We start from the raw sequence: 13926 nt of genomic DNA on the forward strand, positions 1-13926 counted from the left end.
ACAGGCAGAGAGCATCAGATAAGCAGCATTCACAAGAAACAACATCAGAAATAGGACATTATTAGACCATTCTGAGTCTACTCTGCCATTTATTCATGGCTTTTTTTATTAGCTCTCTCAAATCCATTCTCCAGCCTTCTCCCTGTAACCATTGGCGCCCTGATTAATCAAGAAATTTTACACAGATTTTACAATAAGAGAGGTAACTGGAACAAAACAATTTTTAGTGCAAAGTGGTCAGTGTTGCTGAACTGCAGTGACTAGGGTTGGTTCAAGAGCTGAATGGTTGAGGGGGAGTTGCTGTTCTTGAACCTAATGGTGTAGGACCTCAGGCTTCTGTAAGCAGCTGCCCAATGGGAGCTGTGTGAATATGGCATTGCCCAGATGGTGAGAATCTTTGATAATCTATGTTGCCTTCTTGAAGAGGTGCCTCATGGAGATATTATCAACGGTGAGGGACCACAAGATACAGGAGCAAAATTAAGCTATTCAGGCCATTGAGTGTGCGCCACCGTTCCGATTTATTTTCCCTCTCCGCCCCATTCTTGTACCTTCTCCCTGGAACCTTTGACATCCTAACTAATCAAGAACCTATCAACCTCTGCTTTAAATATACCCAATGGCTTGGCCTCCATAGCTGTCTGTGGCAATGAATTCCTCAGATTCTCCACCCTCTGGATGAAGAAATTCCTCCTCATCTCTGTTCTGAGGTGTTGTCCTTGTATTTTGAGGCTAGACTCTCCCACTTTTAGAAGGGATGGGCCCATGATGTATTGGACAGAATCTATGGGACTGTGAGCTTGATTCTGGGCTTTCAGAGAAAGGGATAAAATTGACAACTCAAAAATGATGCAAAATATCTTGAGAATGCTGTTACTAATTTTATTACAAGCTGCTCCTGTTCCCTCCAACTTTCTCAATGCCTTTTCACAGCACCCAAGTGATAGAACTTATCAATTGTACTTCAATGAAAACAGCGACTTTCTCCCCCCTCCTCCACCTTCCTGTGTTTTTGTTCTCTTTAGTGAGCTCCAAAGCCGATGCTGCCCATTCCAGCGCCTTTCGCAACAGCCTGTATGTTTACCAACAGGATGTGGACATTGCAAGTGAATGCGCAAGCAAATCCCTCAGTAGGGCTCAGACAAAAGGCAAGATTTTCTTAATAAATCGTCAGGCATTGAATCACCTTGCTCTTGTGCACTGAGTTTATATATTTGGGGGCGGCACAGCACCGGCTGAATGTAAGGAGTTTGTACATTCTCCTGGGTTTCCTCCCAGATTGCAAGTACACACAGGTTAGTGGGTTAATTGTTTACATGGGTGTAATTGGGCAGAACTGGCTCAATGGGTAGAAGGGCCCATCATCTCAGTAAATCAAACTGTCTTAGGAAAAGCTTTTGCTTAAGTATACAACTGATAGTCAATTTGACCCATCTTGTATCTTCCCCTTTAGCATTTATCAAAATGACCTCTCTTCCTGTCTCATTTTCTTACCATTTTGCTTTGATAATGACTGAACTCAGAACACTCCCAGCACTTGACTCCAATATATTGTATTTTGAGAGTACAGTGAATGATAGGACCCTGGAGAATGTAATGGAATGGAGGGGACCGAGATTTCAGGTATGTAGTTCACTGAAAGCAGCATCAAGATAGACGAGGTGTTGAAGAAGGAATTAGCACACTGGCCTTCACCAGTCAGGTCATTGAGTATTGGGGTTGGGAAGATGTGTTGCAGTTGTTAAAGATGAAGCTGCACTTGGAGAATTGTGCACAGTTTTGGCCTCTTTGTTATAGGAAAGATATTAGTAAATGAGAAAGAGTTTAGAAGAGATTTGCCTGGTCTTGTTGGGGTGGGGGCAGGGGGGAGTGCAGTCTTTTCTGGGCAGCTTCTCCCCACAGAAAGGGTGATGCAAATTAGGAATGCAGTGCCCTACTGGGCTTGTTAGCAACATTTAAAAGATGTCTAGATAAATGCATGGGTAAGAGAATTTTTGCAGGCTATGAGCGACACAGCCAGTGTGGATGGACTGGGCTGAAGGCCCTGGATCTGATGATATTGATCCAGTGGTTTTCAGGTCAAGTTTGAGTTACAGAACTTGGTGATTATGGCCATTTATTAAATGTTCTGAGAACAATGAATGATCTAAGGACAGAGAAAGAAAAAAATCGTGGTCACCTCATACCCAGACCAGAGATAAACAAAATTCCAGTGATAATTAACATATTGGATATAGCTGGATTCGAGTGGTGTGATGAAAGCTGTAGAAAAACTGAGAAAATTACGAAACAGCAATACTACAATTACTGGAAATTTTACTGAACAATTACACATATATATCTAGGTGATTATATAAAAATTACAAGCAAGCATAAGAAAGTTAAAACACAAGAAAAATAACAATTCCCCACCGCAATCCAGCAGACTCAAATAGAAATTATCCATGGAGGAAAAACTATGCAAGATCTTGACAGTATTAACAACTAAAGGGTTAATGGCCAAGTTCTTGTTTTATTCCACAGTACTTCAAATTGTCTGATTATTTTAATAAACCAATTATAAGCAGTCTGTTTCTCTGTCCCCCGACAGAACAATGAAAGTTGGGAGTGATCTATCATGCGAGGTAACAGAGATGAAAAGCATCAGGGTTAATCAAAGTGCAATTAGATACATGCTGAAAGTTAATACAAGATGAACTGTTGAGTGAACTGACCTTTCTTCATCCTTGACCTCACCTCCTTTGAAGTGATTGTTTTCATATTTACACAGCCCTAGTCTGGGCAGCCACCACTGAATAGTGCACTTCAGATTAAATCTGCCTGTTGTCACAGATCTTTCAGTTGCCAGACGTCCACCTTTCCTCCCTCTCCAGTGGATTCTGCTCTCATTACCCGCTGGGCTGCTGCTGGAATTTCCCTCGTTCTCTTCGGCTCTTGGGTCTAACTAGCAAACGCCAAAGCAAAACTTCTAATTGTTTGAGGTGCATAACTTCACTCACTACAACTCTACAACCCACTGAGGACTCGCGTTCTCAGTGTTATTTACTTTTTAGTTTGCACATTGGTTGTTGGTCAGTCTTTGTCTATGTATAGTTTCTCGTGTCCTGGATTGGTCTCTACAGCTTCCCTTAGGAGAGCGTCATACTCAACTTAGTGATCACAGTACCATTACTACTCTAGTTTTTCGTAAATTCTGTTCTATTTCTTTATTTCCTGTAGAAGCCTGCAGGAACATGAATTTCAGGTAATATATGATAACATGTACATACTTTGATAATAAATTTTACTCTGACGTTTATTTTGACTTTAGGGTGTTCTCTGCAGGGCTTTTGTGCTTTTAAATAAGTGCTGTTGCTTCCTTTCTCACCTGTCTCTCTCTCTGAGCATTTTTGGTTTAAGCTTCAGACCATTTCTGAAACCATCGGGTGGGGTGTATATTTGCCTTCCCTTGAATTGGTTTTCAAGTTTCTGATCTATTTTGTACTGTACAGTTACCCTTGATGAGAGCAATAGGACCTGGGGTAAAAGCACAGTCTATCGGCAGGAGGATTATGAAGAAGAAGTGCAGAAAGCCTGCAAGAAGAAAGGGCGGACGTGGGGTCCTAGTTCTATGCAAACCAAGGAGCGTGCCAGTTGTGAGGAAAGGTGAGTGCTGAGAGATGAGTTTTCCCCTGCTTGCCGGTGTTGTAGAGCCTGGTACCACTCCTCTAGCATCTGTAAGTAAAGTTAGTCTGAGGGTATCGACAACGATCAGCTGACAAACTCAGCGGGTCACGGTGGGGAGGGGGTGGGGAAGGACTTGCGGACGTTTTGGGTTGAAATCCTGCAGAGTTCGTTGTTCTATTCCCCCACCCCCATACACGCGGCTTGAGGCACTGAGTTCATCCAACTAATTGTTGCCTCATTTTCCAGTCACTTGTCTCCACGAAGCATTTTGTCTCTACTTGAACCCACATCTAATTCAATGTTCATGCAGTTTTAGGAATTGTGATCGTGAAATGGGAATCTGTGCTAAAGTAACCCCTGCCCCACATCCTTTCTCAACTGAATACCTCACTTTTCCCTTTAGTCTCCCCTCCTCCCTGCATACCTTCCACCACCCCCAGCCACCACACTCTCTACCCATCCTAGCACTCACTCCAACTTCTCCAAACCCACTTAAAGTTATGATCTCCAACCTCCCTTTTGCACTTTTGCCGAGCTTCATTCATTGTTGGGGGAGAATTGTTGTGTAGCTTCCAAGTTCACATGACCACCGTGAAGTAGACATGAGCTCTGGTGAGAATGGCCACTGGGGAGAGGGTCCAGAGGACATCTGTGAAACACTTCCAGCACATGAAGATGGGAAAGGAGAACATTGTTAATCTAGTGAAGACTCTGTATTTTAACAGTTTATAAAATATGAATATGAAGTGTCCCATAACCAATTAGCAGTAAATATGGGTTCCTGACCACAGACCGTAAGACAAAAGAGCAGAATTAGGCCATTCAGCCCATCAAGTCTGCTCCACCATTCGATCATATCCCATCAATTGTCTCTATCAACTCCCAATCTTCTGACTTCTCCCTGTAACCTGATTTGAGCGTTCTATTTATTACATTGACGGTTCTATTTATTATAAATTATAAATGACTATGATTGCACATTTAGACAGAGACGTAAAGATTTTTACTCCTCATGTAGATAGATAGATAGATACTTTATTCATCCCCATGGGGAAATTCAACTTTTTTCCAATGTCCCATACACTTGTTGTAGCAAAACTAATTACATACAATACTTAACTCAGTAAAATATGATAAAAATATGATATGCATCTAAATCACTATCTCAAAAAGCATTAATAATAGCTTTTAAAAAGTTCTTAAGTCCTGGCGGTAGAATTGTAAAGCCTAATGGCATTGGGGAGTATTGACCTCTTCATCCTGTCTGAGGAGCATTGCATCGATAGTAACCTGTCGCTGAAACTGCTTCTCTGTCTCTGGATGGTGCTATGTAGAGGATGTTCAGAGTTATCCATAATTGACCGTAGCCTACTCAGCGCCCTTCGCTCAGCTACCAATGTTAAACTCTCCAGTACTTTGCCCACGACAGAGCCCGCCTTCCTTACCAGCTTATTAAGACGTGAGGCGTCCCTCTTCTTAATGTATGTGAAGGATGTAAGAAATAAAGTCAATTCAATTCAATAACCTTTGACACCAGTTCTAATCAAGAACCTATCAACCTGCCCTTTAAATATACCCATTGACTTGGCCTCCACAGCCATCTTTGGCAGTGAACTCCACAGGTTCACCACCCTCTGACTAATGAAGTTCCTCCTCACCTCTGTTCTAAAGGGCATCCTTCTATGCTAAGGCTCTGCCCTCTAATCTTAAACTCTCCCACTGTAGGAAACATCCTCTCTGTGTCCACTTAGTTTAGGCCTTTCAATATTTGGTATGTTTCAATTGCTCCTCATTTTTCTAAACCTTAGCAAGTACAGGCCTAGAGCCATCAAATGCTCCTCATGCATTAACCTTTTCATTCCTGGAATCGTTTTCGTAAACCTCCTTGGACCATCTCCAATGTCAGCACGTCCTTTCTTAGATTTGGGCTCCAAAGCTACTCACAGTACTCCCAAGTGCGGTCTGACCGGTGTTTTATAAAGTCTCAGCATCACATCCTTGCTTTTATATTCTAGTCTTCTCAAAATGAAAGCTGATATTGCATTTACCTTGCTATTGTCCCAACCTGCAAGTTAATCTTTAGGGAATCTTACATGACGACTCCCAGGTCCCTTTGCACCTCCAATTTCTGAATTCACTCCCTGTTTAGAATTTAGCCTATGCATTTATTCCTTCTACGAAAGTGCATGACCGTACACTGTATTCCATCTGCCACTTCTTTGCGTTTTCTCCTAATTCAGCATTTTTGAAGCTTATTGGAGAGGTCCAGAGGAAATTTATGAGAACGATCCTGGGAATGAAACGGTTAATGTATGAGGAGTGTTTGATACACTCTCTGTAGTTTAGAAGAATGAGGGGGGCACCTCATTGAAATCCACTGAATATTAAAAGGCCTAGATAGATTGGACATGGAAAGGCTGTTTTCAGTAGAGGGAGAGTCTAGGGGCAGAGGGCACAGCCTCAAAAGTTCTCTTCATGGTGAGTACTAAACGACAACACCTCTAGCAGGTCATGTTCTCTAAGCCTGTGTAATTGTCTTGTGTTCTCCAGATGTGATTAGACATGGAAGCTTTAACATTTTTGAGTGTACCTTTAACCTTTAAGGATAAAACAGAGCAACAATAAAACAAGATGATATTTGTTTTGAACATTAGGACAAGGCCTCTGTCAGATGGGAATAATCCATGGTCTACCAGCTTATTGAAGTCTCCAACTTTACCTCTGACCTCCGTTTTTGCAAATGTTGCAGACCAGGGTAAGAATTTTCCCTATGATGTGAATTTGTAACTTTTATACACAACAGGTGGCAGTTGACATACAGTTAAACCAGTGACATTAACAAAGGTATTTGATTTAGTGACGTGGTGATGGTTTTCACTGAAACCCCACAAGTCCTGCATTGTGCAGGGGTGTCAGGGTTACTTAGTGTTTAATTCACACCCTGAATTAAGTTTATTTCTGAGCAAGGTTAAAAGAAATATTAAAGATTTAAAGATGGGCTTTATTGTCACAAATACATCAAAAGATATAGTGAAATGTGTTGTTTGTGATGGAGGTATTTATATGTTTCAAGATGCTGTAGCCTGGACCAAGGAATAAATCACACAAGATTCCTGCTGCTGTTGGTAACTGCATGGCTACTGGGCTTTGATGCCCTTTTCTATCTCGCCCCATGGCCGTTGTTGACATCTGAGCCTCAATATCGGTACTCGGTTGTCTGTTTTTGAGGTGCGTACAAGGACCAGTCTCTCCATCAACTCTTGTCAACTTATCCACATTTGACTACCATGATCCAGAAACATCAAAACCCACCGAGAACGTAATTAGAAGCAAATGTGAACATTATGGCCTCTTGACCCTGTTCATCCTTGACCATCAGATCATAACTGGTCTGATCTGTTTGTGGTCTGATTACAACTGATAGCAAAAGTTGCACCAAAGCCCAACCTCTTCATCACCTCTTGTCAACTTATCCATGTTTGACTACAGCAGTCCTGAAACACCATGTGATCTGATTATTACTGACAGCCACAATCATTTTTCCTGCTCTCAGTTATGCAAGAGATCTTGATAAGAATATAAGAACCGAGAGCAGGAGTGGCCATCTGAACCATCAAGCCCGCTGTGCCATTCAGTAAGAACATAAGGACCAGGACCAGGAGTCAGCTACCCGGCTGTCAGGTCTGCCCCACCATTTAATAAAATCATGGCTAATCTGGCCGTGGACTCGGCTCCACCTAGCTGCCTTTTCCCCTGTAACCCTGGATTCCCCTGCTGTGCAAAAATCTATCTCACTGTGTCTTAAATGTGTTTACTGAGGTAGCCTTTATGCTCAATCTCATCCTCACCGCAGAAATCCACACCAGGCTTACTTCCCTCACAGGAAAATAGCCACTCACAGGAGACCTTGCCCACGCCCAGGATTATGGCTGCACAGGTGGAAGGTCAACTGAGGAAGATCTGTATCAGCAAGGCGGCTGGACCGGATGGAGTTTCCCCACGATTACTGAGGGCCTGTGCGACTGAGCTGGGAGAACCACTACAGCGCATCTTCAACATGAGCCTGGAGCAGAGAAGAGTACCCAGACAGTGGAAAACATCCTGTATTGTCCCGGTACCGAAGAAACCACAACCAAAGGAGTTGAATGACTTCAGACCTGTTGCCTTGACGTCGCACGTTATGAAGACCATGGAGCGGCTGATAATACAGAATCTGAGGCCACAAACCAGGCACGCCCAGGATCCTCTTCAGTTTGCGTATAAGGAGAAGGTGGGAGTGGAGGATGCTATCACGTATTTGCTGCACAAATCACTCTCTCACCTAGAGGGGGTCAGTTGTGCTGTGAGGATTACATTCCTTGACTTCTCTAGTGCCTTTAACACCATCCAGCCCAAGATCTTAAGGCACAAACTAACGGAGATGGGAGTAGACTCACACATGGTGGATTGGATAGTGGACTACTTGACAGATAGACCTCAGTATGTGCGGTTGGGAGACTGTAGGTCTGACACGGTGGTCAGCAGCACAGGAGCGCCGCAGGGAACCGTACTCTCTCCGGTCCTGTTCACCCTGTACACATCAGACTTCCAATATAACTCGGAGTCCTGCCATGTGCAGAAGTTCGCTGATGACACGGCCATAGTGGGGTGTGTCAGGAATGGACAGGAGGAGGAGTATAGGAAACTGATACAGGACTTTGTGATATGGTGCAACTCAAACTACCTGCGTCTCAATATCACCAAGACCAAGGAGATGGTGGTGGACTTTAGGAGATCTAGGCCTCATATGGAGCCAGTGATCATTAATGGAGAATGTGTGGAGCAGGTTAAGACCTACAAGTATCTGGGAGTACAGTTAGACGAGAAGCTAGACTGGACTGCCAACACAGATGCCTTGTGCAGGAAGGCACAGAGTCGACTGTACTTCCTTAGAAGGTTGGCGTCATTCAATGTCTGTAGTGAGATGCTGAAGATGTTCTATAGGTCAGTTGTGGAGAGCGCCCTCTTCTTTGTGGTGGCGTGTTGGGGAGGAAGCATTAAGAAGAGGGACGCCTCACGTCTTAATAAGCTGGTAAGGAAGGCGGGCTCTGTCGTGGGCAAAGTACTGGAGAGTTTAACATCGGTAGCTGAGCGAAGGGCGCTGAGTAGGCTACGGTCAATTATGGATAACTCTGAACATCCTCTACATAGCACCATCCAGAGACAGAGAAGCAGTTTCAGCGACAGGTTACTATCGATGCAATGCTCCTCAGACAGGATGAAGAGGTCAATACTCCCCAATGCCATTAGGCTTTACAATTCTACCGCCAGGACTTAAGAACATTTTAAAAGCTATTATTAATGCTTTTTGAGATAGTGATTTAGATGCATATCATATTTTTATCATATTTTACTGAGTTAAGTATTGTATGTAATTAGTTTTGCTACAACAAGTGTATGGGACATTGGAAAAAAAGTTGAATTTCCCCATGGGGATGAATAAAGTATCTATCTATCTATCTATCTATCTATCTATCTACCGGGGCAGAATTCTCTTTGCTACTCTCTGGAAAAGCCGTCTCTACTCAGACTGAATTGCTGAAGTGGAAAATGCTTCTGTGTTTTCCTTTGCATTACTTTTTAATATGAGAGTATGTGTAGATTTTGACCTCTTGTCTGGGGCCTGTTAAACCTAGTGCAACACACACAAAAAGCTGGGGGAATTCAGCAAGTTAGGCAACATCAAAGGAGAGGAATAAGCAGTTTTGGGCTGAGATCTTTCGTCAGAACTGGAAAGGAAGGGGGAAGAAGTCAGAATAAGATGGGGGGGAGTGAAGGTGTAATAGTGGCGGCTGAGAGGTGAAGCCAAGTGAGGGGGAAGCTGAGAAGGTGGATGTGGGGGGAGGGGATGAAGTTAGAATTGGGGAGATGATGGGTGGAAAAGGTAAAGGGCTGAAGAAGAATCTGATAGTTGAGGAGAGTGATCAATGGCAGAAAGGGCAGGAGCAGGGGCAGGACCAGAAGGGGGTGATAGGCTGGTAAGCAGAGAAGGACACTGTTAAGGCCAATGCAAAGTGGTCCCCCAAACTATGCGGAGTTTCACCAATGTTGATGAGGCCACACCGGGAGCACTGTATGCAGTGGATCACCCTGACAGACTCACAATGAAGTGTTGCCTCACCTGGAGGGACTGTTTGGGACCCTGAATGGAGGTAAGGAAGGAACTGAATGAGCAGGTGTGGCATTTCAGTCGCATGCAGTGATATGTGCCAGAAGGGAGATCGGGGAGAGGGACAAAGAGACAATGGAGTCACTAAAAGCACGATTCCTGTGGAAAATGGAGTGGGGTTGGTGGGGAGGTAAAGGTGTGTTTAGTGGTGGGATCCCATCGAAGATGGCTGAATTTGAATGCAGAAGCTAGTGGGCTGGTAGGTAAAGACGAGGGGGATGACTGTGGGAAGATGGGGTGAGGGAGGATGTCTTGGAAATGGAAGAGATGCGGGTGAGGGAGGATGTCTTGGAAATGGAAGAGATGCGGGTGAGGGAACAGTCAATGGTAGAAGAAGGGAAATCCAGTTTGTTGAAGAAATAGGACATCTCAGATCTTCTAGAATGGAAAGCCTTGTCCTGAGAACAGGTGCGGCAGAGAGGCGAGATCTGAGAAAAAGAAAATGACATTTTTACAAGTGACAGGGTGGGAAATGGGAATGGCACAGTGAAAATAGCTGTGAGAGTCAGTGAACAATGTCTGCAGAGGTGAAGGCACAGATCGAGAAAGGAGAGAGAGGTATCAGGGAGTTTAAAGCTTTTAGGATTTGGAAATGCTGTTTCCTGAGACCTGGATTCCAGCCACAGACTACAAAGCTATCAATACAGATGAAAATTAATTCTTTTTAAAGCTACTTGCCTTTATCAAATAGTTTCCTCCCACATTTCAAAGACATGCGTGTCGGGTTTAGTAAATTACGGGCTAACCAGCGCACCCTCAACACAGGCAAAGCATTTCCCTCTGTGTTTCGATATACATGTGGCAAATAAAGTTAATCTGGAATCTTCCTCAGCATTCTATTCATAGCTTCCTTTTATTTGCAAATATTAACTGTTACTGAAACATGTAATTCTCTTACCAACAGGGATTGCATCTGAGCAGAATCAAGCTGTTGAAGACTATGAGAATCGACCAAAGCAGTCCAAATTACCTAATCAGGTGTATATTGATCTACCTCTTCGTGAAGATCAGGGAGAGGGAGATGGGGGCAGCGAAAGCCAGGAAGAGATGACGACGACACCTATTAGCTCGACCAACAGCACCCCACAGGTCACTCCTACAAATAGCCTGAAGAGGTTTGTTCAGAGGAAGAAAACTGACATGGTTCTGTACGGCTGTGCTGTGCTGCTGGCCTCTGTGGCCTTGGGCTTTGATGTCCGGGAAGTGAGTAAGTCGGAAGAGATTGAAGTCAAAGAGGAGAAGAAGAAGAAGGAGGGACTCTTTCAGAGAACCAGCAGGTTCCGCAGAAGCACAAGCCCTCCGAACAGGACAGCCTCCAGGAAGGACGAGGCCAGCATCCCCTCACTGAACTCGCCTGCCGTCAACCTCTTGTCAATGTCTTCCATTTCTGAATGTAACTCCACCAGGTCCTTGCTCAGGTCGGACAGCGAGGACGCATCCATCTTTAATGTGGCACTTGCTCCTTCAGCCACCATCCACAAACCAGAATTCTTGACCGACAATCCTTCAAACAGCTCCGTCAATGGGACACACAAGACTCCAGATAGGTCGCCTTTGTGGGACACTGAGAGTTTGAAAGAGTCTAGTCCAGTGCCTAGAGAGGCAGCTGTTAAACCCACTGGCCAGTTGCCACCAGAAGGAAGCCCAACCAGTAAGTTTCTTAATTAAAGGCCACAGTGCCAACGGGGTAACTTGTTCAGTGTCCAGTTTAGGGAGAATGCATCAGGAGTCAGAGTGGAACTATCTTAAACTGGAATTCTATTTCCATTCCACTATTGTGTCTGACTGGAAGTCACAGAGCTGCTTTCAAAGGGGAATTGCAAAGATTTCCCCATCTATTTCAGTAGAGCTCCAGCATAGTTAGTTAGAGGTTGGTAAATTGGTTTATTATTGTCACATACTGAGGTGAAAAGCTTATCTTACATGCCATCTATGCAGATCATTTCATCACATCAGTTGAGGTAGTGCAAGGGAAAAGAATAGAGGATGGAATTGATGGCTTTGTGGCCAGTTTATGGATGCTACAAAAATAACTGGAAGAGCAGGCAGTGTTGACAAAGCAGTAAGTCTGCAGAAGGATTTGAACTGAATAAGAGAATGGGCAAAGAGAGAGATGGGTCACAGTCTAGAGAAGTGCAAGGAAAAAAGGCATAGGCTATTTTCTAAACAGGGAGAAACTTCAGAAATCAGGTGCAAAATTACTTGGGAATCTTTGTGCAGGATTTCCTCAAGGTTAATTTGCAGGTTGAGTCTATAGTAAGGAAGGCAAATGCAATTTTAGCATTCATTTCGAGAAACAAGAATATGAGAGCAAGGATGTGATGCTGAGTCTGTATAAGGCACAGATGAGGTCTCAGCTGGAATATTGTGAGCAGTTTTGGGCCCCAGACCTAAGAGGAGATGTGCTGACATCGGAGAGGATCCAGTGTTATACCAGCCGCTACACCACCTGCCTCACTACCATTCAGGGCCCTAAATGGTTGTTCCAGGCGAGGCCACACTTCACCTGTGGGTCTATTGGGGTCATGTACTGTGTTCGGTGCTCCCGGTTTGGCCTCTTGTATATGGGTGATACCCGGCATAGATTTGGAGACTATTTCACTGAGCACCTATGCTCCATCTACCAGAAAAAGTGGTATCTCCCAGCGGCTACCCACTTCGCATTTCCATTCTAAATATGTCTATCCATGGCCGCCTGCACTGTTGTGAAGGAACAACGCCTTATATTTCGTCTGGGTAGACTCCAGCCTAATGGCATCAACATAGATCTCTCAATCTTCCAGTAATGCCCCCACCCCCCTTCACCATTCCCCATTCCTTTTTCCCTCTTTCACCTTATCTCCTTGCCTGCCCACTGCCTCCCCTTCGTGCATGTTCCCCCTTTTCTTTCTTCCATGGCCTTCTGTCCTCTCCTATCAGACTCCCCCTTTCACCAGTCAACATCCCAGCTCTTTGCTTCACCCATCCCCCTCCCAGTTGCACTTATCACCTCACGTTTCTCCCTCCCATTCCTTACCTTTTACATCTACTCCTCATCTGTTTTTCTTCAGTCCAGCTGAAAGGTCTCAGCCCAAAACGTTGACTGTACTCTTTTCCATAGATGCCACCTAGCCTGCTGAGTTCCTCCAGCATTTTGTGTGTGTTGGAGAGGATCTAAAGGAGATTTATGAGATGGATCCTGGGAATGAAAGAAGAATGAAGGAGAATATCACTGGAGTCTATCAAACATTGAAAAACCTAGATAGAGTGAACATGTAGAGAATGTTTTCATTAGTGGGAGAGTCCAGGACCAGAGGGCACAGCCTCAGAATAGAAGGAATTCTCTTTAGAACAGAAATGAGGAGGCATTTCTTTAGCCAGAAGGTGATGAATCTGTCGAGTTCATTGCCGCAGATGGCTGTAGAGGCCAAGTCATTGGGTATATTTAAGTGGAGTTTGATAGGTTCTTGTTTAGTAAATGTATCAAAGACGGGGAGAAGACAGAAGGTCAAGTGGCAGAACAGAGTTGACTGGCTGAATGGTCTAATTCCGATCCTACCTAATACTAATGCAGAACAGTGTTACGTTTCCAGAGAATGTCCAGCGCAAGTAGTCAATAAAGTGCCAGGGCCATGCTGAGGTCAAGGGTCCATCTTTTCACATTAAGGGCTCAATAGTCTCATAACAGCTGTTTCCTAGCCTGGTTTTTGTATCTTATAATAATGGGCGTGTGGGGGAAGAGTACCTGTTTGTGGTGGGAGTGGTCTTGGATGATGTTGGCTGTTCTAATGAGGGCAGTGAGAAGTGTAGACAGTCCATGGAGTAGAGGCTGATGTCATGATTTGTCGAGCTGTGTCCGCATCTCTCTGCAGTTTCATTTGGTCACGGGCTGCCCAGTTGCCGCACTAACCCGTGATGTGTCTGGATACAGTGCTTTCCCTGAGAGTATGGAAACAGGTCTTTTATCCTGTCTGGTCATGGTAACAAGATGACCATCCATGCTAATCTCATTTGGCCCATTGCCTTACAAACTTTTCCTATCCACGTACCTGTCCAACTGTCTTTTAAAAGTT

At 44.3% G+C, this 13926-nt stretch overlaps 1 protein-coding gene across 2 annotated transcripts in view; it reads left to right on the forward strand.

The window, feature by feature from the left end:
- LOC140730861 (mitogen-activated protein kinase kinase kinase 21-like) overlaps positions 1–13926 on the forward strand; it is a 146345-nt gene that overhangs the window by 121239 nt on the left and 11180 nt on the right. Inside the window, exons 7-10 of one of the 2 annotated variants that reach the window (XM_073051830.1) lie at positions 1026–1148; positions 3492–3645; positions 6321–6421; positions 10779–11525. In XM_073051830.1, coding sequence (XP_072907931.1) covers positions 1026–1148; positions 3492–3645; positions 6321–6421; positions 10779–11525 — 1125 coding nt within the window. The remainder of the gene's footprint in view (positions 1–1025; positions 1149–3491; positions 3646–6320; positions 6422–10778; positions 11526–13926) is intronic. The other variant, XM_073051831.1, reaches the window with a different exon arrangement.

This window comes from Hemitrygon akajei, chromosome 7 (assembly GCF_048418815.1).
Source record: "Hemitrygon akajei chromosome 7, sHemAka1.3, whole genome shotgun sequence".
In the NCBI taxonomy this organism is placed as follows: Eukaryota; Metazoa; Chordata; class Chondrichthyes; order Myliobatiformes; family Dasyatidae; genus Hemitrygon; species Hemitrygon akajei.